The following is a 26123-nucleotide window of genomic DNA, read 5'->3' as shown; positions in this document are numbered from 1 at the left end:
ATAAAATTTTAATTCGCCAATTCGAATGTCCGTTCCTTCACTTCTTAATCATACCCATTTACATTAATATGTTCATAAACCTCTCAAATTTGGGATATAAAAAAAAAGTTATATGCTTTAGTAGTTTTCTATATTGTACAGTTGCACCGCTATGTAATCTGCGATATATATGTATATATTGTTATTCAGTATTCAGCAATGTTTAAAATGAATATCAAAAAATTATATATTTAATACATGCTTTACTCTTTAGTTTCCAAGACATTATTTCAATTTTCATGCCCTGGTGATCGCACAGTTAGTAGGATCGCCGTCCTCCTCACACAGGGCGAAAAAGACCTGAGTTCGAGTCCCATCGCTACCAGGATGAATTTTTAGGCCTGAGAATGCCGAGTGGTCAGGGGCAAGAGTGCAGTCGCACTCTCTCTTTGAGTGGACCGAGATTCAAGCCCGTGACTGCTAAATACGATTAACATTTGTATCGATAACTTATTGTAAACTCCACTGACCTGGTGGTTGTGCCGGACAACAACATAACTAGGACACTTACCAATGCTAGAGGGTGCAGCGAGCATGCTGTAACTGGCTCTCCGAGACCCGGGTAGGAATTCAGTGCTACCGCTACTGCGCGATGGCCTCCGAGAATCTGTTAATGTGGAAATTCCATCCATTCCTGTTAAAACTACTGGTGGTCCTGCATTTGCCATTCGATCTCGAGGCCTGTTGAATCGTGCTCTGTTGGCGAAAAAGTAGAAAGAACAATATATTATAAGGCTATAGTGAATAACTGAAATAAAATAATTTCATTCTTAACATGTTTCCAGCTGCGACGAATAGTCTAGAATTCTCATTCTCGTCAATTTCCCTTCTGTTACAACATATTAATTATGAAAATAAGAAGGAATGAAAATGCTCTGTTAATGAATGTATCAAACTGCATAGCATCCTCAAGTTCATGTCATTCCCATAGGAGCGTCATAGCCGTTAATACATCTTTTACCGCTGAAGAAAGTACGTGATATAATGCAATACGTTAAATCAAATCGAGCTGTACAATACAATCTTCAGCTGTAGGATACAATCTGCAACCCCTATCTTCAACTGTAGGATACAATCTGCAACTCCCTATCTCAACATCCTTCAGAAATAAAGTGACAATAATAACATTTATGGATAACGTAGACTCGCTTTATAACGCGAAAATACATTGATGAGTAAATCCTTATCTACAGTTCCTGTACCGGTACCACAACGGTCCCAAGGAAGACAACAGACGGTTTGAGACCATGATGGACTTTCATCCAGACTAGACAGTAATGAACTTGACCGTCACACCATCAAACGGACAACTGTCCGACGATTGGAGTTTGAAAGCTACCATTGGATTGAATTAAACCCCTGGATTGGACACCACTCGATGTCAAAGACAGAAGCGCCAAATGGCGATCCTATCTGTGCTCCCTTGCACAGACACTTTCGACCCCATTCCTCCCCTTTTTTTTGCCTGATTGACTGAGTGCCCATTGATTGGTTGGGGATGCTTTAGCCTATATCCCCTTATTCTTACTTTCATTCCCCCTCTTCTTCTGTACACCCTGTACTCAGTGGCGGACCGGGGTTCGAGCCCGTCACCACCAAATACGGAGGATGCGGAAAGGTCAAGGAATGACCACCGCATATTCCGGAGCAATATGGCCTTAGTTGCTAATGCTCCTAAAAACCAAACAAACAAACAAACAAACTCAGTGGCGGATTTAACACTTGAGAGACCCCAGGCGCAATTCAATTTTGAGGCCCCCCCTCTAAATATTTTCGGTACCACTACAGTGTGCATTCTACGCGCACGTTTTTACTATAGCACGCGCTCTAGATTTGGTGTTGCGATTTTAATCATTTTGGTTGCGAAATTCTTTCATACATATTTTAACTAATGTTTAAATGAAAAAAATGGCACAACTAAGCATTAATGATAATGCGTATTCTACTTCAGATTCACTTAGTTTGCATAGATATTTCATATAATATGTAGGGATATTCGCATAAGTGTTTTTACTAACTTCTCATATTAAATTATAGTTTTATTCAGCAACGATAATAATGATGAGTGTAAAAATTAAAAATGAAACAATTTTATTTTATTTTTGAGACCTGAGATTTAAGGCCCCCTCTATTTAAGAGGCCCCAGGCGCGCGCCTCGTGCGCCTGTGCGGAAATCCGCCACTGCCTATACTACCTCACTCTATCTAATCGCTTTTTTTAAATTAATTAATTTATTTATTTTATTATTATTATTATTTATTATTTATTTTTTTTAACTTGGTCTCCACTCAGGAAGCTGAGGCGACCCTGACGGAGACTAGCTAGAGAATAGTGGGCAGCCTGGCTACCTCCTAGTGGTGTGTGTGGGCAAGGTGGGGTTCCACCAGGGGCCCTGGGGCCAAATGCCAGGACACACATCTATTGCTGCCCATATTCTAACATCCCTAAGCTACGTTTTTCACCTGCAACTTCCGGCTACAGATTTCGAAGCACACATCAATAGGAAAGTTTAATTTGGCAGTCCAATTTTTTTTCAGACAAAAGTGAAACTCTCGCTAATGCTCCTAATAACCAACAAACAACTTTAAAAAAAAAAAAAAAAAATTCTGAGTGAGTGGTTTTCATCCCAGCATAAAAGTTGTTTGTTGGTTATTAGGAGCATTAGCAACTAAGGCCATATTGCTCAGGGAACACGCTTGTGCTTGTTTTGGAACGCAGGCAGTGGCGGATTTAGCACTTGAGAGGCCCCAGGCGCAATTAAATTTTGAGACCCTCCCCCCTAAATATTTTCGGTACCACTACAGTGTGCATTCTAAGCGCACGTTTTTACTATAGCACGCGCTCTAGATTTGGTGTTGCGGTTTTAATCATTTTCGTTGCGCAATTCTTTCATACATATTTTAACTAATGTTTAAATGAAAAAATGGCACAACTAAGCATTAAGGAAAAACTAACCGGAGTCACAGAGAAATAGTTTTCGAAAAATAACCACAAACACATGTCAGAACCACTAGAGGAACACTAGGGCTCCATAAATAAGGATTTTGTACATGACATCTACCAACATTTTAACTGTTTGGATTGATATTCTAAATTTAAACCTTTTCACCTTGCATAACGTCAACAAACTGGTGGTTTTTCATGCCTAAAAACACAATTTTTTTAATTTTATTTTCAAGTAGTTCCAACAACAGAGAGGAACCAACGAGTACCTTCACAATTTTTGTTTTCAGGAAGTTTCAGAAACAGACAGGAACCTTGCCAAGAAAAACATCAAAACTAAGTATAACGATCTGCAAACGCTGTTTTAATCGTACGAGAAAAAACGCAAATGCACACACACCCACACACAAAAATAAGTTTCCCAGAATATATCTCCCTAATTAAACGATTTTAAGAAAACACAAGTGAAAAAAGGACACACACACACGCACACACAACTTTAAAAAAAAAAAAAAAAAAAATTCTGAGTGAGTGGTTTTCATCCCAGCATAAAAGTTGTTTGTTGGTTATTAGGAGCATTAGCAACTAAGGCCATATTGCTCCGGGAATATGCAGTGGTCATTCCCTGACCTTTTCGAATCCTCGAATCCTCCTTCCTGGCTACGGAGGCGCCTATGTGGACATGTGTTTATGTAAGGGGCGGCTCCTAGAACGCCAGTTAAACTCCGCCTCGTATCTCTGTGAAGAACAGTATCACTACAAATGGGCCAGATGTGTGTGACGTCGGTTTGTGTGTATTATGTGTGTGTTCTGTTGTTATGTTCTGACCGCTTGGCTACCCAGAAGCATCAGTCACCTGGACAGATGATTCTGGGTACTCGTCCATACCACGGGAAGGTGGGCCAGTTCCAGTAGATGGGACACCTATGGTTTCAGAGTATGAGACAAAAAAAAAAAATAAATAAAAAAAAAAAAATAAATAAATAAAAAAAATTTTTTTTTTTCCTTCTCTGGGGCCCACTCCAGAGGGGGAAAAAAAACCCGAAAGGAAGAGAAAGAAATGAATAAAAATAATTAACTAAGATAACAAAAAAATAATAATAATAAAAAAAAATAAATAAATAGAAAAAAAAAATAAATATATATACTAAGTATATACATATTGGTTTTTAGCATATATACGCAAACATGCATACGTATATATATATCAAAAAGTGAAAAGGGAAAAACCAAGCGGGTTGGGGGGGAAGAGAGAGATCAAGAAAAGGGTAGATCTTCCAGTTGTGCAGCCAGTAAGAACGGCAGCATAAAAACACTTCGGTGCCTCCAGCCAGATGGATTGGATCAACCTCGTATCACTGGAATCAAACTTTTCCTTAGTTCAAATACTTCTTTAGCAAATACCTGGAGCATATGAAACTTACTAGAGTCTCTTAAAAATATAGCTTCTTCTCCTGTAGAATTTCAGAACTCTCAAGAATTTCAGATATCGCTGTCCTGGCATTGTCATATATTCGACAATCATATAGTATGTGCTGCCAGCCTTCCAAAACCACGCAAAAACAAAGGTCCGTGTTACTCAGTCCTAATGCATATAATTTCTCATTCATTGACCCGTGCCCTGTTAACAAAAATGACGACTGTAAACTAGGTGTAAACCAATTGCGAACCTTTTCATCATTCAGAAAAGTCACATTAAGGATAAACAAGTTGGTCACTCTTCCAGTAGTTATGGTATCCCATCTTGTCTGCCATAAATTGATTATTTCATTCATACATCTTTTCTTTTCGCCTCTGCAGGCAGAGCGAATATTTATCTCTATACCAAAAAGTTCTGTAGGAATTTCCCTCTTAATACGGTAGCAAAAACCACGACACAACAAATGTAGATCCAAGGGTAGCGCTCCGGCCAACACCTGCAGCGCGGCAGTGGACATCGTTCTGCACACTCTTAGAATACCAAGAAGCATGATGTATGGAATTTAGTTTAGCCCGAAACGTAGCTATTTTAACAACGCCACAGAACAATGTTTGTGGCGTTGATACTATCTTCTAGCCCTGTTTACTGCTCGCCTTAGTACTGTTAACTCTGAAGTCCACCAAGGACAGGATTTCGATGTAGCAACTTTCTTCTTACCAGCCTTGTACGCTGCTCTTATAATTGAATCCTGTATAGATACAGCAAGAGAGTCAGCCGAATATTTTATTAGCTGACGTTGCCTTATCACAGAGAAGTCCATAAAGAATTGATGCATCGAACGCAGACCAATCAATTGTTTTCAGTGAGAACCGAACAAACCCAGGCACTCGATGTTGACTAACTAAAGTTGTAACAGTTTTTACATAAAAGGAGATAACTCTATGCTCACTAGATATCCAGTCAGAGATGACTCGCCAATCATAGATGTAGTGTCGTAGGCCAGAAGTTACTATAGTTACATCAATGTTGGACTGCCCCATAGATCCAGAGAATGTGGCCGGCTGATTGGATATATTCATCACATACAAATTGTGATTAAATATAAATTCTTCAAGCAGACGACCTCTCCCATCTGTTGTAGAACTATGCCATAGACTTGATTTAGCATTTGCATCAGTAGTGATTATTACGTGATTAGGTTTCAACATAAATAGTGCATGTTCTAGGTAATCCAAGGAGCTATTAAAATCCATTGATGGAGGACAATATAATGAAATAAGATAAAATTGCAATGTTTTTGTTGCAATCATCACGCATGTGGCACATTGATTACACAACCCGTGTATCACCACAACATCTAAATCGTTATTGGTTACTACGATTCCTGATTTGGGCTCCTCTTGTACAGGCTGCACAACTCTTGCACTCAGAGGATATCCCAGTATCTTAAAGCTTGGTTTCGATTGAACCCTGGCCCAATACGGTTCTTGTATGGATACTATATCAATCAAGTTCTCCTCCATTGATTTCCTAATTTCTTCAGCCACCAGCCTAGAACGGTGGCCGTTTATCTGCATGATTTTAATTCCTGAAGAACCAAGAACTCTATCCACCTCAGAATCAATTTGCACTGTATTCGCAGCTTCCGACTCACTAATCAGAAATCCTTTGTCGTGCCAGTTCTAAAGCTCTTTTATATTCGCAGCAGTTGGGATCTTTAATAGAATGCTGGAAGTTTCTTTTGCGCTTTTTACAATTTATACAGCAAGGGGATTCCTCTTTATTCGGGCATTCTGCGTAGACATGGCCACTCTGAGCACAATGCCCACAATAGAGAAGCAAGAAACAGATATACGAATGCGATAAACAAGAGCAAACAAAGAGCCTGGGAAAACTTGGCAGGCATAACAGGAAATAATGAGCCATGGGGGGTAGTCTATAGGATAATCACAAACAAACTCCCCAGGGGGGGAGTTATTTCTACCACATTGACACCACAGGGGAGCCAAACTACCACATGGCAACAGTCAATCACAAATATTCTGGGCACTATTTTCCCGGAGACTGCCATGCCTACTTCACCTGAACAGCATACAATATGCCAAGAATATGACATATACACCACTGACTCCCGTGAACCACAGTTCATGCTAGATGACATCAAATCCGCGGCAAATCACGTAAGAAATAATAAGTGCCCAGGTCTCGATTATCTCGAACCGGAAATTATCAAAAATAACGGATCTGACCCCCGAACCCCTCCTAAATCTGTTTAATAACTGTTTGCATCAAGGCATCTTCCCAAGAAACTGGAAGACTGCGGGACTGAAGCTGATCCCAAAAACACCCACGAAGCCTCCACAACAGCCAACCACCTGCAGACCGATAGCTTTGCTACCAGTGATCAGCAAACTATTTGAGAGAATGCTATATACCCGAATTGACACACATTACAAGAGTGCTGAACTGCACATGTCTACCCAGTTCGGCTTTAAGCCCGAGTCTTCGACAGTAGAGGCACTTAGACATCTGCTGTACGGTGTGACCAGTTCCAACAGTAAATACTACATAATCATCTCCATAGATTTTGCCGGGGCTTTCGACACCATTTGGTGGCCAAGTGTCCTGGCAAGGCTAAGGCGGGCTAACCTTCCCTGCAATTTGTGTCTCACTATCAAGTCTTACCTTACCGACAGGAGTATTAGTGTCGTGGCACCCTATGGTAGGGTAAACCGCAGTGTCTGCAGGGGTTGCCCCCAGGGTTCGGTCCTGGGGCCGCTGTTGTGGAACATTGTCTTGGATGAGTTCCTGGCCATGGACCTTGGTGACGTCCAAACCCAAGCTTTTGCCGACGACTTAATCTTGAAAATTGCTGCCGAGTAGAACCCAGTTGGAGGTAAAAGCAAACCATGCCATCAAGATACTACAGGACTGGACCACCTTACACTGCCTAAAAATCTCACCAACTAAGACATCCTCAATCTTACTGAAAGGCACCCTTGACCTGCACAGGCCGCCTCAAATAAAGGTGAACAACACCACAGTGAAACTCCAAAGCCAGCTTAAGTACCTGGGGGTGATATTAGATTGTAATCTTTCCTTCAAGCAGCATCTCACACATCTAAGAACAAAGATAAGGAAGTATTCTGCACTGTTAGCACGTGTGGTCCGTCGTGACTGGGGACTTAAACGTCGCGTACTCTGCTTATATTATAAAACGACATTCCTACCAGCTATAACATATGCCTCTGCGGTTTGGTATCACAAGGCATCAACCGCCGCAAATAGACGCATAATCGACTCAATCCATAGAACTATCCTGTTAACCATTACCAGAGCCTGCAGCACCACTAGCACTGTTGCCCTACAGGTCTTGGCCAGAGCCCTTCCCCTTGACCTGGACATCATACGTACTGGAATAGCCTATTATATAAACAAAGGAATGCCTTGCACCCACCTAGACTACACAGTGGATAACAGTGCAAGCCACAAGGCTGAAAAGCACAGGCTGCAGATTTACTTAAAAGAAACCTGGCAATACCGCTGGACAAACACAACAAAAGGGAATATCACCAAAAAGTTCATCCCGGACGTAGACAGAGTTTACCCCATTCTTCCAACCTGGCTGCAACCCGGACTTTACACGACTTACCTCCTTACGGGTCACGGGGCTTTCAATGCAAAGCTTACAGCATTGGGAATAGTGGAGGATCCGCGTTGTACTTGCGGGGAACAAGAAAGCTGGGTGCACATTATGTTTGAGTGTGCCCAATACAAAGACCTTAGATGCAGACTAATAACTAGAGTTCACTATCTACCGAGGGATCTTGAGTCACATCTACTAGATACACAAGAGGAATATTTATCTTAACTGATTTTGCCCAGGGATTATTTACCAGGCGCCAAACACTAACCGCCATATACAGAAGACCTTAAAGGAATGAGACAAAACAAACCTGGAAATAGCAGCGAGATGACACAGAGGAGCCGACTATACAGACCTTGGACTGAGTACAAAATGAACTGGGAAAAGACAAGTGACAATATATTGTCTAACCACAAGAGTCATGATTACCGCCAATGAAAGCGAAAAAAAAAAAAAAAAAAAAAACACCTTTAAATAGTTGTGACATCAGAACAAAGGGACACTGCTCCCAGACCTTGCAGCATAGACCCACTATATAATGATAAAAGGTAGCGTGAAGACTATCAAACATCACGGAAGGGATAAAACCCCATAATGACAGCCAGTAGACTTGATTATGACCCCAAGATAATGACCAGAAAATAGGACCCAGACCACGTGCAGTCTGGAAGGATGACATCCCAGATTTAACCTCCTATTAGTGTCCCACCTAGATGAGACTCAACGGCCAGCTTTTTAGGGACTGCAAACTGATGGAGACGACATACGGTGGCACTCTCCCGCCGGAACAGCCTATTGGCGACCCAAATCCGCACTCTCTTGAGCGGATCTTTCTTTCCAAACTCCTGGGGAGGAGAGGCTTGCCTCTCCTTGCCTCCCCAATTTTCTCACTCTGGTGGGGCACGGGCATGCCTCACTACCTGCAGGGGCTATCTACTCTGTCGGCCCCTTATTTCCAACTTCTTCCCCCCCAGTCTTCATCCTTCCCCCAAACTTTTGTCTTGCACAGCGTTTAGCCCTACATTTCAAAATCAAAAGAGAACATCAAAATTCTTGCCCGAACCTATTTGGTTTTTAAAACTCACTTTCACCGCACAGCCCCACGTCGCGTACTATTAATACTAACTTGCTAAGTATCACTAATATCAACCTCGATTTATTTATTTATTATAATTATTGTTATTTATTTATATATTTTTTATTTTATTTTATTATTATTATTATTATTATTTTTTTTTTTGGTCCTAGCCACTGAAATCCCAGGAAAGTAAGTGGCAAGACCAGCCAGAGTACAAATATTGGTAACACCCGGCCGGCCTCCCTGTGGCAGGTATTGGTAACTTCGGGTCTCACTAGGGGCCCGGCGGCTAACAGGCCGGATGAACAATGGGCACAACAAACTACACAGTACATATCCCACACACTTTTAAATCTCTGGCTTGTCCGATACAGAGAACATACGCGGAGATGGGAGAAATCCCAGGTGCCGTCAGACCCCGAACATACCTAATACCTAATACCTAATATTGAGATGTGTGGGTGCAGTACTGAGCCGTATGTCCGTATCCCAAGCATAAAAAACACTTGGTAACAATAGTAAATGGCCGATGTCTATGCGAGCTACGTCCAGGAAAATCTTGTCCATAGTTGAGATACATTTATAAAGTCGGGGGGTAAAACTGATTACCCAGTGAACATTCAATGAAGATCTCGATATTGTTGTAAATCTGAAAGTAGTTTCCTTTTTGACTTCTTCTAGTGATAATCCATTGTCACTAAGATTTTTATTGTAAAATTCCTCAACGATGTCTTCTTTACTTAAATTCTTCGGTATGTCGTATATCACGACTGCTGGATTGCCTTTCTTGATATGCCCTGTAGATATGCCCGCAGAGGACAGGGAGTCTGAAGTAGATATGCTAACTAGGTCAGACTTGGAAGCAGTTTCTAGCACTACGCCTTTGTTACGCGCTAATAGTAGTAGTAGTAGTAGTAATAGTAGTAGTAGTAGTAGCAGTGGCATGCATTGCAAGAAAGCAAGTGTATGAGCTTATGCAGCATCAGCCAAAAAAAAAAAAAAAAAAAAAAAAAATCACACCATTCCCTCCAAATGCCTGTCCAGCTCCTCCTTAAATTTATTTAACCTATCAACTTCCACAACGACAGACGGAAGTTTGTTCCAACAATTAACCACCCGCTGGCTAAAGGCAAATTTCCGCACATCTATTCTACATCTGTCTTTTCTTAATTTAAATTTATGTCCCCTTAGGTTCGTAATCTGAACAACTGGAAGGATCCCATCAGAATTCAGCGTGCTCAACCCATTCAAGGCCTTATATAACTCAATCAGATCACCGCGCAGGTGCCTAGTCTCCAGCCACTGCAATTTGCAGAACTTAAGCCTCTCTTGGTAAGAGGATCCCTTCATTCCCCTCACCAATCTTGTTGCCCTTCTCTGTACACGCTCAAGTAAATCTACATCCTTCCTAAAATGAGGCCTCCAGACCTGTACGCAGTACTCAAGGCGTGGCCTGACCATTGCCTTAACAGAGGGATAATCACCTGATTTTCCCTGCTAGCAAAATTCCTATATATCATTGACAAAACCCCATGACCTGCCCTGGCAGCTTGTCTGCATTGCTCAGAAAACTTCATATCTGACTGAAAAATTACGCCCAGGTCTGTTTCATTTTCAACCACCATAAGTGTAGTACCACACAGTTGGTAAGTTTCTATGGTGTTACTTCTACCCATATGCAGTACTTTGCATTTGTCAAGGTTAACCTTCAGTTGCCACTTCTTAGCCCATCTGCCCAAATTATCTAGATCCTGTTGCAGTAGCACACTGCCATTACTGTCATTAACAACCTTGCCAACCTTTGTATCATCTGCAAACTTCGACATTAAGCCTGATATACCTTCATCAATATCATTGATAAATATACAAAACAACAGTGGACCCAACACCGAACCCTGTGGGACTCCACTAATAACATTAGTCCAAGAAGAGCAGCACCCATTGATTACAACCCACTGTCTTCTCCCACTTAACCATCCTTTTATCCATTGTAGCAACTTACACCCTTAATACCATTCTGCTCCAATTTGTACAATAGTCTTCCATGCGCAACAGTGTCAAAAGCTTTCCTGAAATCCAAATATATAATATCAAAATTATTTTTTGCATCCAGTTCCTTTGTAACCACATCATAATATCCTATCAAACTTGTCAGACAAAACTTGCTCTTGACAAACCCATGCTGTGTCTGAATTATTGCTGCAGTCTTGTCTAGATGATCCTGCAATGCATCTTTAACCAGTGACTCCATTATTTTACCCGGAACAGAAGTTAAACAAACTGGTCCTTAATTACTCGTGTCACCCTTCGATCCCCCTTTGTGAACTGGGGATAATTTGCACATCTCCAGTCCGTGGGAACCTCCCCTAAGTCCAAGGACGCTCTCATAATTATGGCTAAGGATTTGCTTAGTTGCTTTGCCGCCTCCTTTAATATAACTGTATAGATCCCATACACCCCAGGTGCTTTTCGTATGTTTAACTTCACCACTTTCTCCTCCACTTTGCTTTCAGTTATTCCAAAATCATTAAATATCCTGCTACAATTTGATAACCTTCTGCCATTTTCAAACCTTAATAATTCCTCATGTGTGAATGTAGATGCAAAATACTCATTGTTTGTTTGTTATCTGAGAAGGATCATCAACAGTCGAACCATCGATGTCAAGTGGACCAATCAGATTCATCCCCTTCCTTTTAGAGTTTATATAAATAAAGAAATCCTTGCTGTTTTTCTTAGCATCTTTTTCCAAGGATTTCTCGTAATCTGCTTCGCCTGCCTAACCTCCTTTGTCACCTGATTACAGACTAGCTTATATCTGCCATAGGCTTCTGCGTTGCTTGATAATTTATATGCATCCGATGCATTTTTCTTCTCTGTCACGAGTCTCACTAGTTCATTTGATAACCATTTAGGCCTAAACCTTGAACAATATTTCTTAATAGGTATGAAACTTTTAGTAGCTTCCACGATTAATTCCTTGAATGCTTCCCACTTAGAATTTACTGTTGGTAACATCGTCAGTTTGTCCCACTGTACAGAATTTAAAAACTGTCGGAGACCACTGTACTCACCTTTACGGAAGCAAAAACACTTTCCTTTACCCCTGATAGTAATTAAATCTTTAAGTAAATCCCACATCAGTACACTGTGATCACTGCCACCTAGTGGTTCCTTTATCTGCAATTCTTAATACACGAATGATCACTGCTGATAACCAGATCAAGAGTATTACTTTCTCTAGTTGCCCCTCGAACATGCTGCTGCAGAAAACAATCATCCAATAAATCCACAAATGTCTGACTAGTGTGTGTGTGTGTGTGACCAACCGACAAGTTCCAGTCAATATCTGGGAAGTTAAAATTCCCCATTATAAGACATTCCGATTTACTAGCCCACTCTATTTCTCTGTACAATTGTTCACTGTACTGATTCGAGTCATTAGGCCTATAGCACACTCCTACTCTTATTTTTGCTTTCGCAGTGCTTATGTCACACGAAACTGACTCAACAGTGCACTGTTCATCTATATCAACTGGATGCACTTCTTTTGATTTTATGTTTTTCTTAATTAACAGCATAACACCTCCTCCCTTTCTATCCTGTCTATCCTTTCTGTACACATTGTGCTCCCCAAATTCCAGTTCAGCATTCCTAATATCTGTGTGACGCCACGTCTCTGCTATCCCAACAATATCCGCCTTTGATGTCTTGACCAACACTTCAAATTCATCAAATTTATTTACTATACTTCTAGCATTGGTATACATGCAAGCATACATACTCCTACTCCTATTCTTAGTTAGTATGTAAAAGAATGTAAAAATAAAATCCTTGAGATTTTATTTTTACATTCTTGAACTCTGACTTTAAAGTATTAGATACTAAATTTTTTACGTCGACACTAGTTTTCAGATTACTGTTTTCAGAAGCTCTTAATATTATGACATTTTCACTTGATCCTACTGATTTTTCCTTCACCGAAGTTGCTCCACGGGCAGCGTCCTATGATCTCATAGAGGAGGCAACCTGCGACTGTGTTCCATCATACACTGCTGTATTTTACGGAGGCGCCCAGCATAAAAGTTTTTCATCCTGCATCACGTCGGGAAATATCAACAAACAGCATGGTTGCTCCCTTCCTTAAGCAATAACATACCCGCGAATCATTGTCAACACTTTAATTGTCAAAAAAAAATCTAAGTCTGAGTTTTCATCACGCATAACGTTGGGAAAATATTAAAAAACAAAATGGCGGCTGCCCTCCCTAAGCAACGGCATTGCCACGAAATATTCATTCCATAACGCATCTTCCTAATCAACACCCAGAATACACTCTCACATAATTAACTTTGTTCCATACAATTATATATAAATACAATTATAATTGTTCCATACAATTATATACAATTATAAATGTTCCATACAATTATATACAATTATAAATGTTCCATACAATTATATATAAATACAATTATATACAATTATATAAAAAATACAATTACATACAATTATAAATGTTCCATACAATTATATACAATTATAAATGTTCCATACAATTATATACAATTATAAATGTTCCATACAATTATATACAATTATAAATGTTCCATACAATTATATACAATTATAAATGTTCCATACAATTATATACAATTATAAATGTTCCATACAATTATATACAAATTATGTTATTATTATTATATTATTTGGAACAAATTATATTATTTGTTCCATAGAATTATAACTGATAATAATGAAACATTGGATTGGGAATCAACAGTAAAAGCTGTGATTGACAAATGTGTTCAGAAGATAATGTGTTGGATGAGAATGAGGAACAAACTTTGATTAGGACCCGGAATGCTGGATATTTTACAGATGATAATAATTCTTTGTTTGAGATTGCTGAATTGAGTTCAGTATTAAAACAATTAAATATTAATTAAACTCCTGGGCTGGATTTAGCAGAGATTAGTGCAACAATTAAATTTATAGATTGTTACCCAAGTGAAGCTTTAAATATGTATACTAAATGTTTATTGGAGTGTATTTTTCCTGATTTTTGAAAGAGTGCACTCCTGAAATTGATAAGGAAATCAGGTAAGGAAATTACTAATCCAAAGGCCTTCAGGTCAACATCATTATTACCTAATCTTGGTAAACTGTATGAGAGATTGATGTATGGGCGATTACAGCAATTACTGATAAATAGGAAAATTACCTTGTGTCATTAATTTTGTTTCAAGAAAAATGTCTCAACTGAAGATGCAATTAATGCATTGTTAAATCATGTACATAATTCAAGATTTAATTATAAATTAGCTCAATTTATAGATTTTGAGGGGGCATTTGCTGCCGTTTGGCATCAGAGTATTTTGCATGAGTTAAGGAAAGTTAACTGTCCATTTAATTTGTTTAAAGTTACAAGTAGTTATTTGACCAACCGGCAAATTACTGTTAGATCAGAGCATTTACAATTTAATAAGAGAGTTACTAGGGGATGTCCACAGGGGTCTGTTTTAGGACCTGTGTTTTGGAATTTAGTTATAAATCAATGGTTATCAAGGCCATTTGATTATGCGGAGAGATGTTTTAATATAGCCTTTGCTGATGATTTGGTCATTTGCATATCTGGGCAGTCAAGAAGGATGTCAGAAGACAAAGTGGGGCAAATTATACTTGAATTATATAAGTGGACCAACAACTAACAAGTTAAAGATTTCTGAAAACAAAACGGTGATGATGTTATTAAAGGGCAATCTTGATTATAATAGGCCACTAACAGTAAAAATAAATAATAAGCAAATTCCACTGGTTCAACTGGGAGTTATATTGGATCATAAGTTAACTTTTTTTGCCGCACTTAAATCATTTAATGAATAGGGTTAGGAATTTTAGTATGGCAATTATTAGGGTGTCTCGATCAGAGTGGGGGTTGCAAAGAAGAGTGTTAAATCTTTAATACAAGGCAGTTTTTCTGTCACTTGTGGCTTATGCTAGATCAGTTTGGGTAAACTGTGTCAATAAGATTAAATTTAGGGCAAAAGTATATGCCTTCCAGGGAGTTATGTTGCTTGATATGCACAGAGTTTGTAGAACAGTGTCAACACATGCCTTACAATTTATTGCTGGTCATATGCCTCTTGATTTGTATATTGTATACCGAGCTTTAAATTATTACATAAGAGGCAAACAATACACATTTATGATATTATCAATAACGCTACAGGAGATCCCAATATCGATTTCCCACTCAGCTATTATTATCATTGTTGCACGCGCTTGTCTATATTTCAACGTTACGAAGCTAACTAAGATGTCGGCTACGAACTGCGAAACAAGAAGCAACGCTGGAGCAACTCCAGAACCCTGGAGCAACGGCGGCCTCATGCAATGGCGATAACGGAACTTCGGACGGAGGGATTAATTTTTGTGCCAAGGCATCTCGCATAATATTAGTTTATGCACTTATTGCCATGATTCAAAATCTAATTTAATCTCCTGATGTAGTAAATGCGTCCCAACATTAAATCATCTATGTAAAACCTGCGATGGTGCCAACATCATGAACTCACCGACCTGCATACTAACGGAGATAAACTTACTTCCAAAACAATCCACAAAAGAAATGCAAACCTCTTATATACCACCATTTCTCGCCCAGGACGCTGATGAAGTATGCTCAGGCACTGAGGAATCTCTTGCTAATAATTTAAAAATCCCGCATATATGGATGGCACTCAAAGGTATTCGGAATGCCCAAACCAGACACTTTGTCACCGGAATTTCCAAATTAAAACTGATGATGCAAAAGAGGTTTCACCAACTGGAAAATGGGAATGAGTTCCTAACCCAACATCTTACAACCCTAATAACACTAATGAAGAATTCCTGTGATCAAGGCTCTCCTCGAGCACCACTTTCCCCTTCCCACAAGGATTTGGAACAGAGGAACAGCTGCTCTGAAGCTCCAACTCCCAAAGATGAGAAAATGAACAATTCAGAATCCCACTCAATCCTGGCGATTGAAGAGCTGAAGTCTTGCCAACCTAAACAACAATATTAATAAAGAACTCAGAAAACCTTAATTAGAGCCTAATAGACCTGTCACGGTCGGTTAGCCACTGCAGGATGCACACGCTAACTCCTACCAAGCAGAAATGGATAGTGAAAGGAGAATAAACAAGGAGCCAATGTCGGCTGAACGAACCAGCAACTCAACCTTGGGCAACAATCAGTTCAAATCAAGTGTGAACTCACAACCAAAGAGCAAGGTGTACTCAAATAAAGGAACCAACACTGAGTACAACCACAGCCATAATAAAAAATCTGCCTCAACCCAAACTCACATTGGGGCTTCATCATTGACCGCCAACAAGCAAACCCAGACTGCCTGAGATATAACTCTAGGGGCCATCCCAAAGAGCAGGAATAACCCAGAACCTGCGAACAAAGCCATCAAATCTGACCCTAGGTACATTTCTCAGAATTATGGTTCCTCTTCTCGAGAAATCCATTGAAGAATCTGAAACAGGCTTCTCAAAGCGAGAACTCTATACAAAATCCAGTACTACATTGTTCACTCACTCCAGTCAGTCAAAAGCCCCAACCTCAAAGAGTCCTAAAAACCAACCCAGATCCAATAATAAGACTAAGGATGATCATTCGAAATCTAAACACACCAATGACACTCCTGATGATGGATTTCTGAATATATCTAAACAAAACAAAGTCAGATTCACTGAAAGGGGAAAGGAGAAGGGTATAGGTGATGACGGAATGAAAACTCACCAGGTCAAGGTCACTACTGATTATGTCTCTTTCAACAACCCCAATGATAGCAAAATAAAATTCATTGGAAAGGGTGATAGAGGAAACCTCTTAGTTGTTCCTAAAAAGATTTCCTGGCATGTCTCCAGATTGGCACCCTCCATGGAGGAGGCTGACCTAGAATGCTACTTCAAGAAAAAAATTAACGTTAATATATCAGCTGAGAAAATTAGGTCACTTTATCTCAAAATATACTACTCCTTTAAGATCAGCTTTGATCAAAAGGAGACAGAACTGATGAAATCAAAACATAACTTCCCTGATGGGGTTACAGTTCAGGTCTTTAGATTCGGAAAACATTATGACAACAGACTTATTACACACAATACCCTCTACAATTAAAATGGCTCTGGGCAGGCTGAAAGCAACCACACTAAATAGCAATTAATTAATAATAATAATCATCGCAGAAACCAAGAGAAAAGAATCTTCATAAATATATATACCTCCAAAATTGTAGAAGCATCATTCAGAAGCTCAATAAACTTAAAATAGAGGTTAGCCACTCTGACTTTGATATTTGGGTCTTTACGGAAACCTGGCTAACCCCTGATATCTTAGACTCCGAAATTTGTCCCCCAAATTATCAGAAAAGATAGGGAAAACAAGAAAGGGGAGGATTAATGATTTTACTGCACCAAAAAATAGTCATCTCCGATATCATCTCCCTAGAAGATATTGAGGGCATTTACATCAAAGTTGGCAACATAACAGTGCAGCTGGTAGGAATCTACCTACCATCCCCAGTCAAAAAGACAACCTTAAAATAACTTGAACAGGGACTAAAACCCATACTTATTTCCTCCAGGAGTGATGTCAAAACGATAGTGCTAGGTGACTTCAGCATTCACTTTGAGTATGGATTGGGTAAGGAAGACTCTAACAACAAAAATAGCTACTTATTGCAGTTTCTGAAGGATATGTTCTTCAGACTGAACCTGAAACAAAAATGCAAACTCCGTACCAGAAAAGAGAAACTCCTTGATTTAGTATTCACAAATTTTGACATAAATATTAATTACACTTCCAGTTATTTTCACTCGAATCATCTAGCCTTACTGTTTGACTTTGATCTGAAAACCAAACATATCATCAATGAAGTCAGGCAATGCTCCTATAATTTCAGGAGAGCACCTTGGGACAAAATTAGAAATGAAATTTCGAATGCTAACCGGCAATCCTTATTTAGTAGTCAAGATCCCGGTACAATTTTGGATGTGCTGTATAACAACTTAGACTGAATTATCAAAACGTATACAAAGTCAAACACTAAAAAATTTCCTGTGTGGATCACAAAAGAAATAATTCAATTACTTAAGAAAAAAAAATGTTCATAAAATACAAAAACACACAGAAGCATGACAACTATATCCAGTTTTCCAACTTCAGTCAGATAAAAAATAATATCAATTTGGCCTACCAAAATTACTTATCCAACCTACTATGTATAAGTTAAGTGCGATAGCATCATTTATACAAAGCCAAATCTGAATTAACAGAATATTTGCAAGGCGACATCGTTTTAAGTTATATCTCATATTGTGAATACCTTCACAACGAGTTTCCATGATATTGCACTACTTCGAATAAGTAACGCTTCACCTGAGGAGAAGACTAATGTTATTTATTCTCAGATGGATACCACCACCACCGAGACGGCACCGTTTCAGGGCTATTTGGTCCTTCTCGGTAGGTGGGTAAGTACCCAAGTAATGCCTAAATGCTTTATTATCCAACCTACAAAATGCAATGCTAAACAGGTAGGATATGGGTCCATTCTGGAGGCATTGGAAAATGGGTTATGAAAACCACAAACATATGAACAAAATGGAGACCATTAAATTAGAAAAATTTGCAAAATACTACAGTGAACTGTATACTGAAAATTCTGACCACAATAGTTAAGCTCGATAACACCTCTTCCTCCTCATATTTCAGTGATATCCTGACACAATTTGAAGTCAATCCGAAAATTTTATTGAATACCCTTAATAAATTCAAATTAAGTTATGACACAAACACTGACAGTCTTCCCATGGCCCTCTGGAAACACTGCTTTGTTGTCCTGCAACAACAACTTCTACATCTGATAAATTCCATTCTCAAAAAGGGATCACTCCCCGCAAGATTAAAGAAAATCATCATTACCCCACTCTTTAAAAAGGGTGCAAAAGACTGCCCTGCCTCCTTTCGACCCATACACAAAGCTAACCCCTTAAGCAAGATCATTGAGAACATTATATACTCTCAGCTCTGCTCTTTATGATAAACAAATTCAACCACATTCATCATGGCTTCCTTATGGGCAGGTCAACAGTGACTAACCTACTCTCCATAGAACATGACATCAAACATAGCCTTGATAATTACAATGAGAGATTTTATATCTGCACCTACAAAAAGCCTTTGATTCGGTACCACATAATTTGCTTTGCCTCAAATTAAAGCACATAGATATTAAGTAATTCCTTATCACTTATATTAAACTTTTTCTACAACAGGAAAAGCAGAGTTCTTTTTGAAGTTACTCCTCCACTTTTCCTATACAAAGGGGAGTCCCACAGGGTTCTCCGCTTGGACCACTATTTTTTTGAAATATATATTAATGACATACAAGATTGTATGCAACATGTAGACATCAAAGTGCTCTCATATGCAGATGACTTGAAAATATACAACAACATCAAATCAACACAAGACTGAGAAATACTGGAAAATGGATTAGACACTATCACTCGATGGATTACAAACAATAGCCTAAAACGAAACTTAGACAAGTGTTGCACCATCTCTATTGTAGACTATCATAAAAAACACAAGATTAATTATCCCTATAAAACCAATAATAGTGAGATAATGAGAGTGCAAGAGGTTTCATATTTGGGGGTATGGTTTTCTGCCAAGGGAACACACATTCAACACATATGTAAATAAGACTACAGCAAATGCCTCCAGATCTCTTGGACTGCTTAAAAGAATCTGCTTTCACTTTACAATATACAGCTCATAACAACAGCTTGCATAATAATAGTTAACCCAATTCTAGAATATGCCTCACAGATCTGGAATCCTCACACCAAAATTCTTATAAAACAACTGGAACATATTCAGAAATCCATAGTCAGATTCCTAGTGTACAAGTGTAGGTTGCAATTGAACACAAAATCTTATTGTGAATGGTGCATTCACTTCAGGATGGTACCGCTCTCTCAAATCAGGGCTGCTGTGGCAGACTGCGAGTTCCTGGTGCATCTGGTGGCTGGAAAGCTGGAAGCTCCCGAGCTGCTCTAACTCATCAATTTTAGCTGTCCTCCAAGAGCCTTGAGAAGACACAATCTGCTGGAATTAGAGCCATTCAGAACTGATCAACTTAAATTCCACTATTTGAATAGAACTGCAAAATTGCTAAACGAATCTAACATTGATATTCTCGCTGAAGACATCAATATCAAAAAAGAGTTGCAAGTGTTCTACAATAAATGATTAATTTAATAATAATAGAAAAAATAAAACAATAAATAGTTATATATTAACTATAAATATTTCAATAAACAAAGAAAACAATGAATATAATAATAAGAAATATTACAAAAAAAATGGATAACTATAATAATAATACACTCACAACCAATTCATTGTGAGCAAACAAGAAAATATAACAACAAAGGTGTTTAGAAATAAAAAAAATCTCTGTCACCCAGCTTTGTTTAAATGCAAATCGCCTGTAACATTATATATTCCATTGTATATGCTGTATATTGACCTTGTATATTTGACATTGTTTATTGAGATTTAACATTGTATACTGACTGTAAATAGAATTATTACTGTATTGCTACTGTTATATTCTTCCTCTGTAATTACACAAATAGAGGAGAGAAAAAAAAAAAAAAAACTCCCATTCAAGCCCCCAATGTACTGCGCAGTGTACAATTTTGCAGTGCCTGAAAAAAAAAAAAAAAAAAAAATAAATAAATAATTATCGATCTTCGGCTGTTCTGGAGTAATAATAAAAAGAAAAAAAAAAAAAAAAAGGAGAGGAAGCTCATATTAGGAAAAATGTTGAATCTTTGGCAAGAGAAGTGGGAGGCTAATATAACAGGTTCTGTTACGAAATTGTTTATTCCGAATGTTCAGTTTACTTTTAATTATGAGAAGAATAGATGGTTCTATCCTAGTATGGAACTATCTTATTTACTAACTGTCATAGCTCGTTAAGAAGTATATTATACTATTTTGGCTTATTATCGGATCCATTTTGTTTGTGTAGATCTGATGAAACTTAGAGTCACATATTATATAATTGTCCTTTATATTCGCCTTATAGGCAACAATTGATTGAGTTGATACCTGATTTAAGTCCTGTAATGAAACTCTTTGTCTAAATACTTATAATTGTTAGGTAGCAATGCAAAATTTTGCCAGGCTAGTTTTTTATAAAAGGTTAAAACTTGCCACGTGGATAGTAGTTGAATAATGTTTTATTATTATTATTATTATTTATTATTGTATTTATTATAATTTGTTTTTATTTATTTATTATTATTTTTTTTTTTTTTGCAGGCCCTGCAAAATTGTACACTGCGCAGTATATTGGGGGCTTGATTGGGAGTTTTTTTTTTTTTTTTTTCTCTCCTCTATGTATTGGTTACCTTGTTTTCCACTACCTAGTGGAGGGGGGGGATTTATTTATTTTATTTATTATTATTATTCCGCTAGGGGGCAGAGAGTAAGCATGTCTACTGTATCAGCGCTCTTAGAGTAAATCGGAAATCGTTGCCATTTGTAAGTTGTTTAATTCTTTCTTTTGTTATTCATTTCGTGCAAGTGCATTAGCAGAAACATCTTGTGTTAACTACGCCAAAGATTTACAATTATGAATCAAAATACATATGCAAAAAGTGCAACCTACCGCTGCACTTGATAGAGGTGGTATGTCATGGCTGCAACAATGGGTATCATTTTTGATGCTCATTGAAAGAAGCAACCTATAAAGGGATGGCGAAGCAGAAGAAACAACAGTCGAGGTGTATATTGTGCAGGAAAGAAGCGAGAAGTGAAATTTCCTATTAAGCAGAAGAATTTCACGATTTGCTGAATTCAACAGCTGTAACAAACAAAGATTTAGAAGTCACACAAATGCAGGCCAACACCCTAAATATTGAGGACATATTAAGGAGACTATCCAGTAAAATCCATTTACTGGATTTACTAACAGAAATTGTACCGATAAAGAACAAAATGGAAGACCTGAAGACAGAAGTAGAAGATATCAAAAAATCAATTTCATTTGTCTCAGAATCCTTTGACAAAATACAAAAAAGCATAAGCAAGCTGCAGGACTCCGACGCAGCTATCAACCAAAGAATTGTCGATCTGGAAGCTTCATTCAAACAAAATGAGGAAAATTCCATTCTACTTAATTTATGGATTGACTCAATAGAACAACAGTTATTAGAAAATAATGTAGAAATTGTAGGATTAACTGGATTAGCAGGCCAAAATCTAGATCTTGTTGTTCAGCAACTAGCGCTTACATTGAACTTACAGCACAATAAGGAAGTAGAGCACTACCACATACCTAACAATAAAAAAATAAACGATAAGCCTACTCTAATTGTGAAATTTGCAAATCATGTGGAAAAAGAAAAATGGAAGAGAAAGGCAAAAGAAATTCAACTCACAGCAAATGATATTTTCCAGAACAACAGCAATATTACAATCTACATAAATTACAACTTAACAACTCACCTCAAGAAATTGTTTTGGGAAACAAAACAATTAGTGAAAACTCACAATTACAAATTTTTATGGTTAAAACATCGAAAAATTTACGTGAAGAAGAATGAATTTTCAAGAGCCATAAGAATCTCGAGTTCAAAGGAACTGCAGTATGTAAAATAGACTTCTTTATTGTGAATAATTGTAGTTACTTGAAATCTGGTACTAAGGTAAAATTAGGACATCAGGTATGCTTTTGGAGGAATCACAAATTGTCACTTCACCTTTACATTATTTAAATAATCCAAATGTTCAAGCTCTTTTAATTGATAAAAAATATTTTTTTATGGTAGCTCTAAATATCAGGTCATTAAGAAAAAATTGGTTTAACGTCTTACAATATATAAATGCAATGAAAGAATATATCTCATGTATAGTATTAACCGAGGTTAATACAAAAAGTGATGAAATTGCTAATTATAACATGAAAGGTTATGACAAGGTCTATAAGTTGAGAGTGTTGAGAAGGGGTGGAGGAATAAAAATATAGTACAGAACATGCTATAAGGCAATACAAGCTTACCACTTCACTCAGTCTTCTGGAAACTGCCGTGTGAAATTATTAGGAGAAGATCCACAAAACACATTCATGATTTGTGCTATCTATAGGCCACCAGCAGATTCTATAAACAGCTTTCTAATAGAATTAGGTAACATAATTCTGCAATGGGATGACATACAAGCTGATAAGACCATACTAGTGGGAGACTTCAATATAAATTTACTAACCGAGGAAACAGAAAATGTAACACTCAGATACTCTGCAATCTTAAACAATTATGGATTTGAACATACCTTATTTGGAATAACTAGGCAACAAAGGATGGTGGGTGATACAACAGTAAGCTCATGCTTAGATCACATTATAACAAATATAAAGTTGAAGTATGCAAATTCCTACATACTATTAAATCAACTTTCAGATCACAGAACGTGCATACTAATAATAGATATGCTGTAAGATCCGTTCTTACAAATATTATGTTAATAAAATTTTATCAATTTTTTTTGGAAAATAACTAATGTTTCCAAACAGACAAGCACTCAGCAGATTTGCTTGAGCTGTATACTTTTCAATAGGGACCGGATTAGCATAGCAGCAGGAGGGGGGGCTGACCGAACGGTAATACAATGGGTAGGCCAGTTTTGATGCGGTTCTTGTTTACAGAATGTAGGGCTGTACCGAACTTACGGCAGCAGGGTACAAAAGAACGCCCACAGCCTAGAACGGTTTCGGACGCCATCCAAAGGGAAGACCCGAGATCAGAGAGCATACCGTGTTCGGGTATCGTAACCAAATACAAACGGACCGACACGGAAGGCACTCTCAACAATTTCAGGGGCGGTGTCTTGAAAGGAAGTGTGACTGAAGGGTAATAGTAACGGAGAGTCTCAGATAAAATTCTAGTGATGATGTAGCGCCCAAATGCTTTCATCACAAAGAAGGGAGTTTGACCTACACGAATCTGGTTAAAAACAATGGAATAAGTAGAAAACGAATGAAAAAGAAGAGAATGATGGAGGACTACCAAATGATTGGACGAAAAATAAGCGAGTGAGGAAATCAAAAAGGTGATGAAGACGAGAGTCCAAGAGTCAGAGTCCCAAAACCTGAAAGGAAAGGATCCGGAGGAGAATCCCAGGGAGAAGCGGAAATAAATTTAGGGAGTGCGGGAAACGCGTACGGAAAGTCCGACTATGATAGTTTAGTGGGTAAAGGTAAAAGCGAAAGGCAGTATGATCAGTGTAAGGAAAATCAGTTCGAGCTTTTAACGGAAGGCTAAAACGAAATAGTACCCCTGGAGAAAGTACTGAGTGTGGGAAGATCGACGTGGAAGCTGAAAAGAGCCGTAAGCCTAGCAGATCAGCAGAAGCCAAGCCAGAGAGGAAGCACCTGTGAAGGACCAAAAATCAACTACTCTTCCAGGTAGAGTGGGAAGAGACCAAGTAAGTCAGTTTAGAGAATTTTACTAACGAGAATTTTGTTATAAAGAAATCCAATGGAGAAAATTGGACAGGACTGTTTGAGAAGTATTGTAACATGATGACTACCATATTGTAAGGATAGGAATAGGATATAATAGAAATATACAGAGAGAAAGAGAGTTAGTGAGTATGTTACTCCTCTGTGACTAGAGGTATTGATAAGAAACTTAAAGAAATGTGTTAAAAGTAAAAGAGTTGGTATCATGAATTGTGTAATTGCTATTAACGGAGTAAATTGTATTCAGTAGATATTTCCTCCATAGAGTATGTAAGAGAGAGTAAAAAAATATTGGAGTTATTCAGTATATGTTGGAAAGTATATATACATATATGACCATACAAAAGTGTATAGGATAGAATATTTAAGATTTTGTATTGAAAACATAGTGGAAGTTTATGAATTGCTTAAGAAGAATGATTAAGGGAGGACACCATTTCGTGTATAATAATAATTACTGTGTTGTAAAATTTTGATATCATGAATAATTTAGAATGTGTAAATAATTGTTGTACAAATGGTAAATAAATCCTTGTTATGTTAATACCCCTTGTTTCGTCTTAATAGACTGACACCCAGGAGCGCATTAAGGTCGGTTGAGGCCCAGGGCGCAGAAGAAAATATTGGGCCCCTTAAAAAAAAAAGAGAGAGACAGGAAAAATAAAAATACATGTTAATCATTTTTTAAAATAAATAAAAAATATTATGTTCTATTAATGTTTTATTTCCAATAAAATTTGAATATAATATATGTATAATATATTTAATAATAGCATAATAATAATCAAATTTTGGACTAATATGTTCAACTAATTTGTTGGGGTTTTGCGTGGGCCTTCAGAAGTCGGGGCCCAGGGCGCGCGCGCCTGGCGTTAAATCCGCCTCTGCTGACACCTCAGAACTATAGTAAGTAATAAGAACTATCTGAACAAGGGAAGCTAGTATAAAGAGAAAAAACAATAAAATAAAGTCCTCAGTACTTGGATCTTCTGATTAACAAACAAGATAAAATTAATGGAAATAATATATTATGCAGCAGGTAGCATGTGGGCATTGGAAGGGAAGTGAGGACCCCCCCCACTGTTTAAAGGAATAAAGAAATAAAAACAACAGCCTTTGTGGTTCCAAGGTAACGGGGGAAAGAAATAAGCCAGGGATAGATTAAAAAAATAAATAAATATAAAAATAAGATGAGATAATTGATCATTCTCTTCACCGTTCCCACAATCCACCCAAAACAACATCCATATGAAGATATAAAATTAACAAATGTTGCGAGGAAAAATTGTTTATCAACAGGTAAACTGAGACAGAACATGGAAAACTTGTTAATACAAGAGCAAATATCCTACACAACAAATGTAAATGACTTTTCAAATAAGATAGTACAAATGATAAA

At 37.9% G+C, this 26123-nt stretch overlaps 2 protein-coding genes across 2 annotated transcripts in view; one reads left to right on the top strand and one right to left on the bottom strand.

Annotated features, from left to right (window-relative positions):
• The window catches only part of LOC150088276 (uncharacterized), a 146688-nt gene extending 145981 nt beyond the window's left edge, over positions 1-707 (bottom strand). The window contains exon 1 of the mRNA XM_090370096.1: positions 551-707. Within this exon, the coding sequence (XP_090226222.1) occupies positions 551-707 (157 nt within the window). The remainder of the gene's footprint in view (positions 1-550) is intronic.
• Positions 708-22200: 21493 nt separating this feature from the next.
• Positions 22201-22863, top strand: LOC150088275 (uncharacterized). The gene has a single exon (XM_090370095.1). The coding sequence runs from the start codon at positions 22201-22203 to the stop codon at positions 22861-22863; it is 663 nt and encodes a 220-aa protein (XP_090226221.1).
• The last annotated feature ends 3260 nt before the right edge of the window (positions 22864-26123 follow it).

The sequence above is a fragment of the Mastigoproctus giganteus genome, chromosome 3 (genome assembly GCF_048544385.1).
Source record: "Mastigoproctus giganteus isolate SK-2022 chromosome 3, ASM4854438v1, whole genome shotgun sequence".
NCBI lineage: Eukaryota > Metazoa > Arthropoda > Arachnida > Uropygi > Thelyphonidae > Mastigoproctus > Mastigoproctus giganteus.
The sequence above is the reverse complement of the archived record's forward strand: the minus strand, read 5'-3'. Positions and strand labels throughout refer to the sequence as shown.

Excerpts from the sequence above, each read along its gene's own strand:
- LOC150088275 (XM_090370095.1), top strand. The coding sequence starts at position 22,201 with ATGGAAGACCTGAAGACAGAAGTAGAAGATATCAAAAAATCAATTTCA.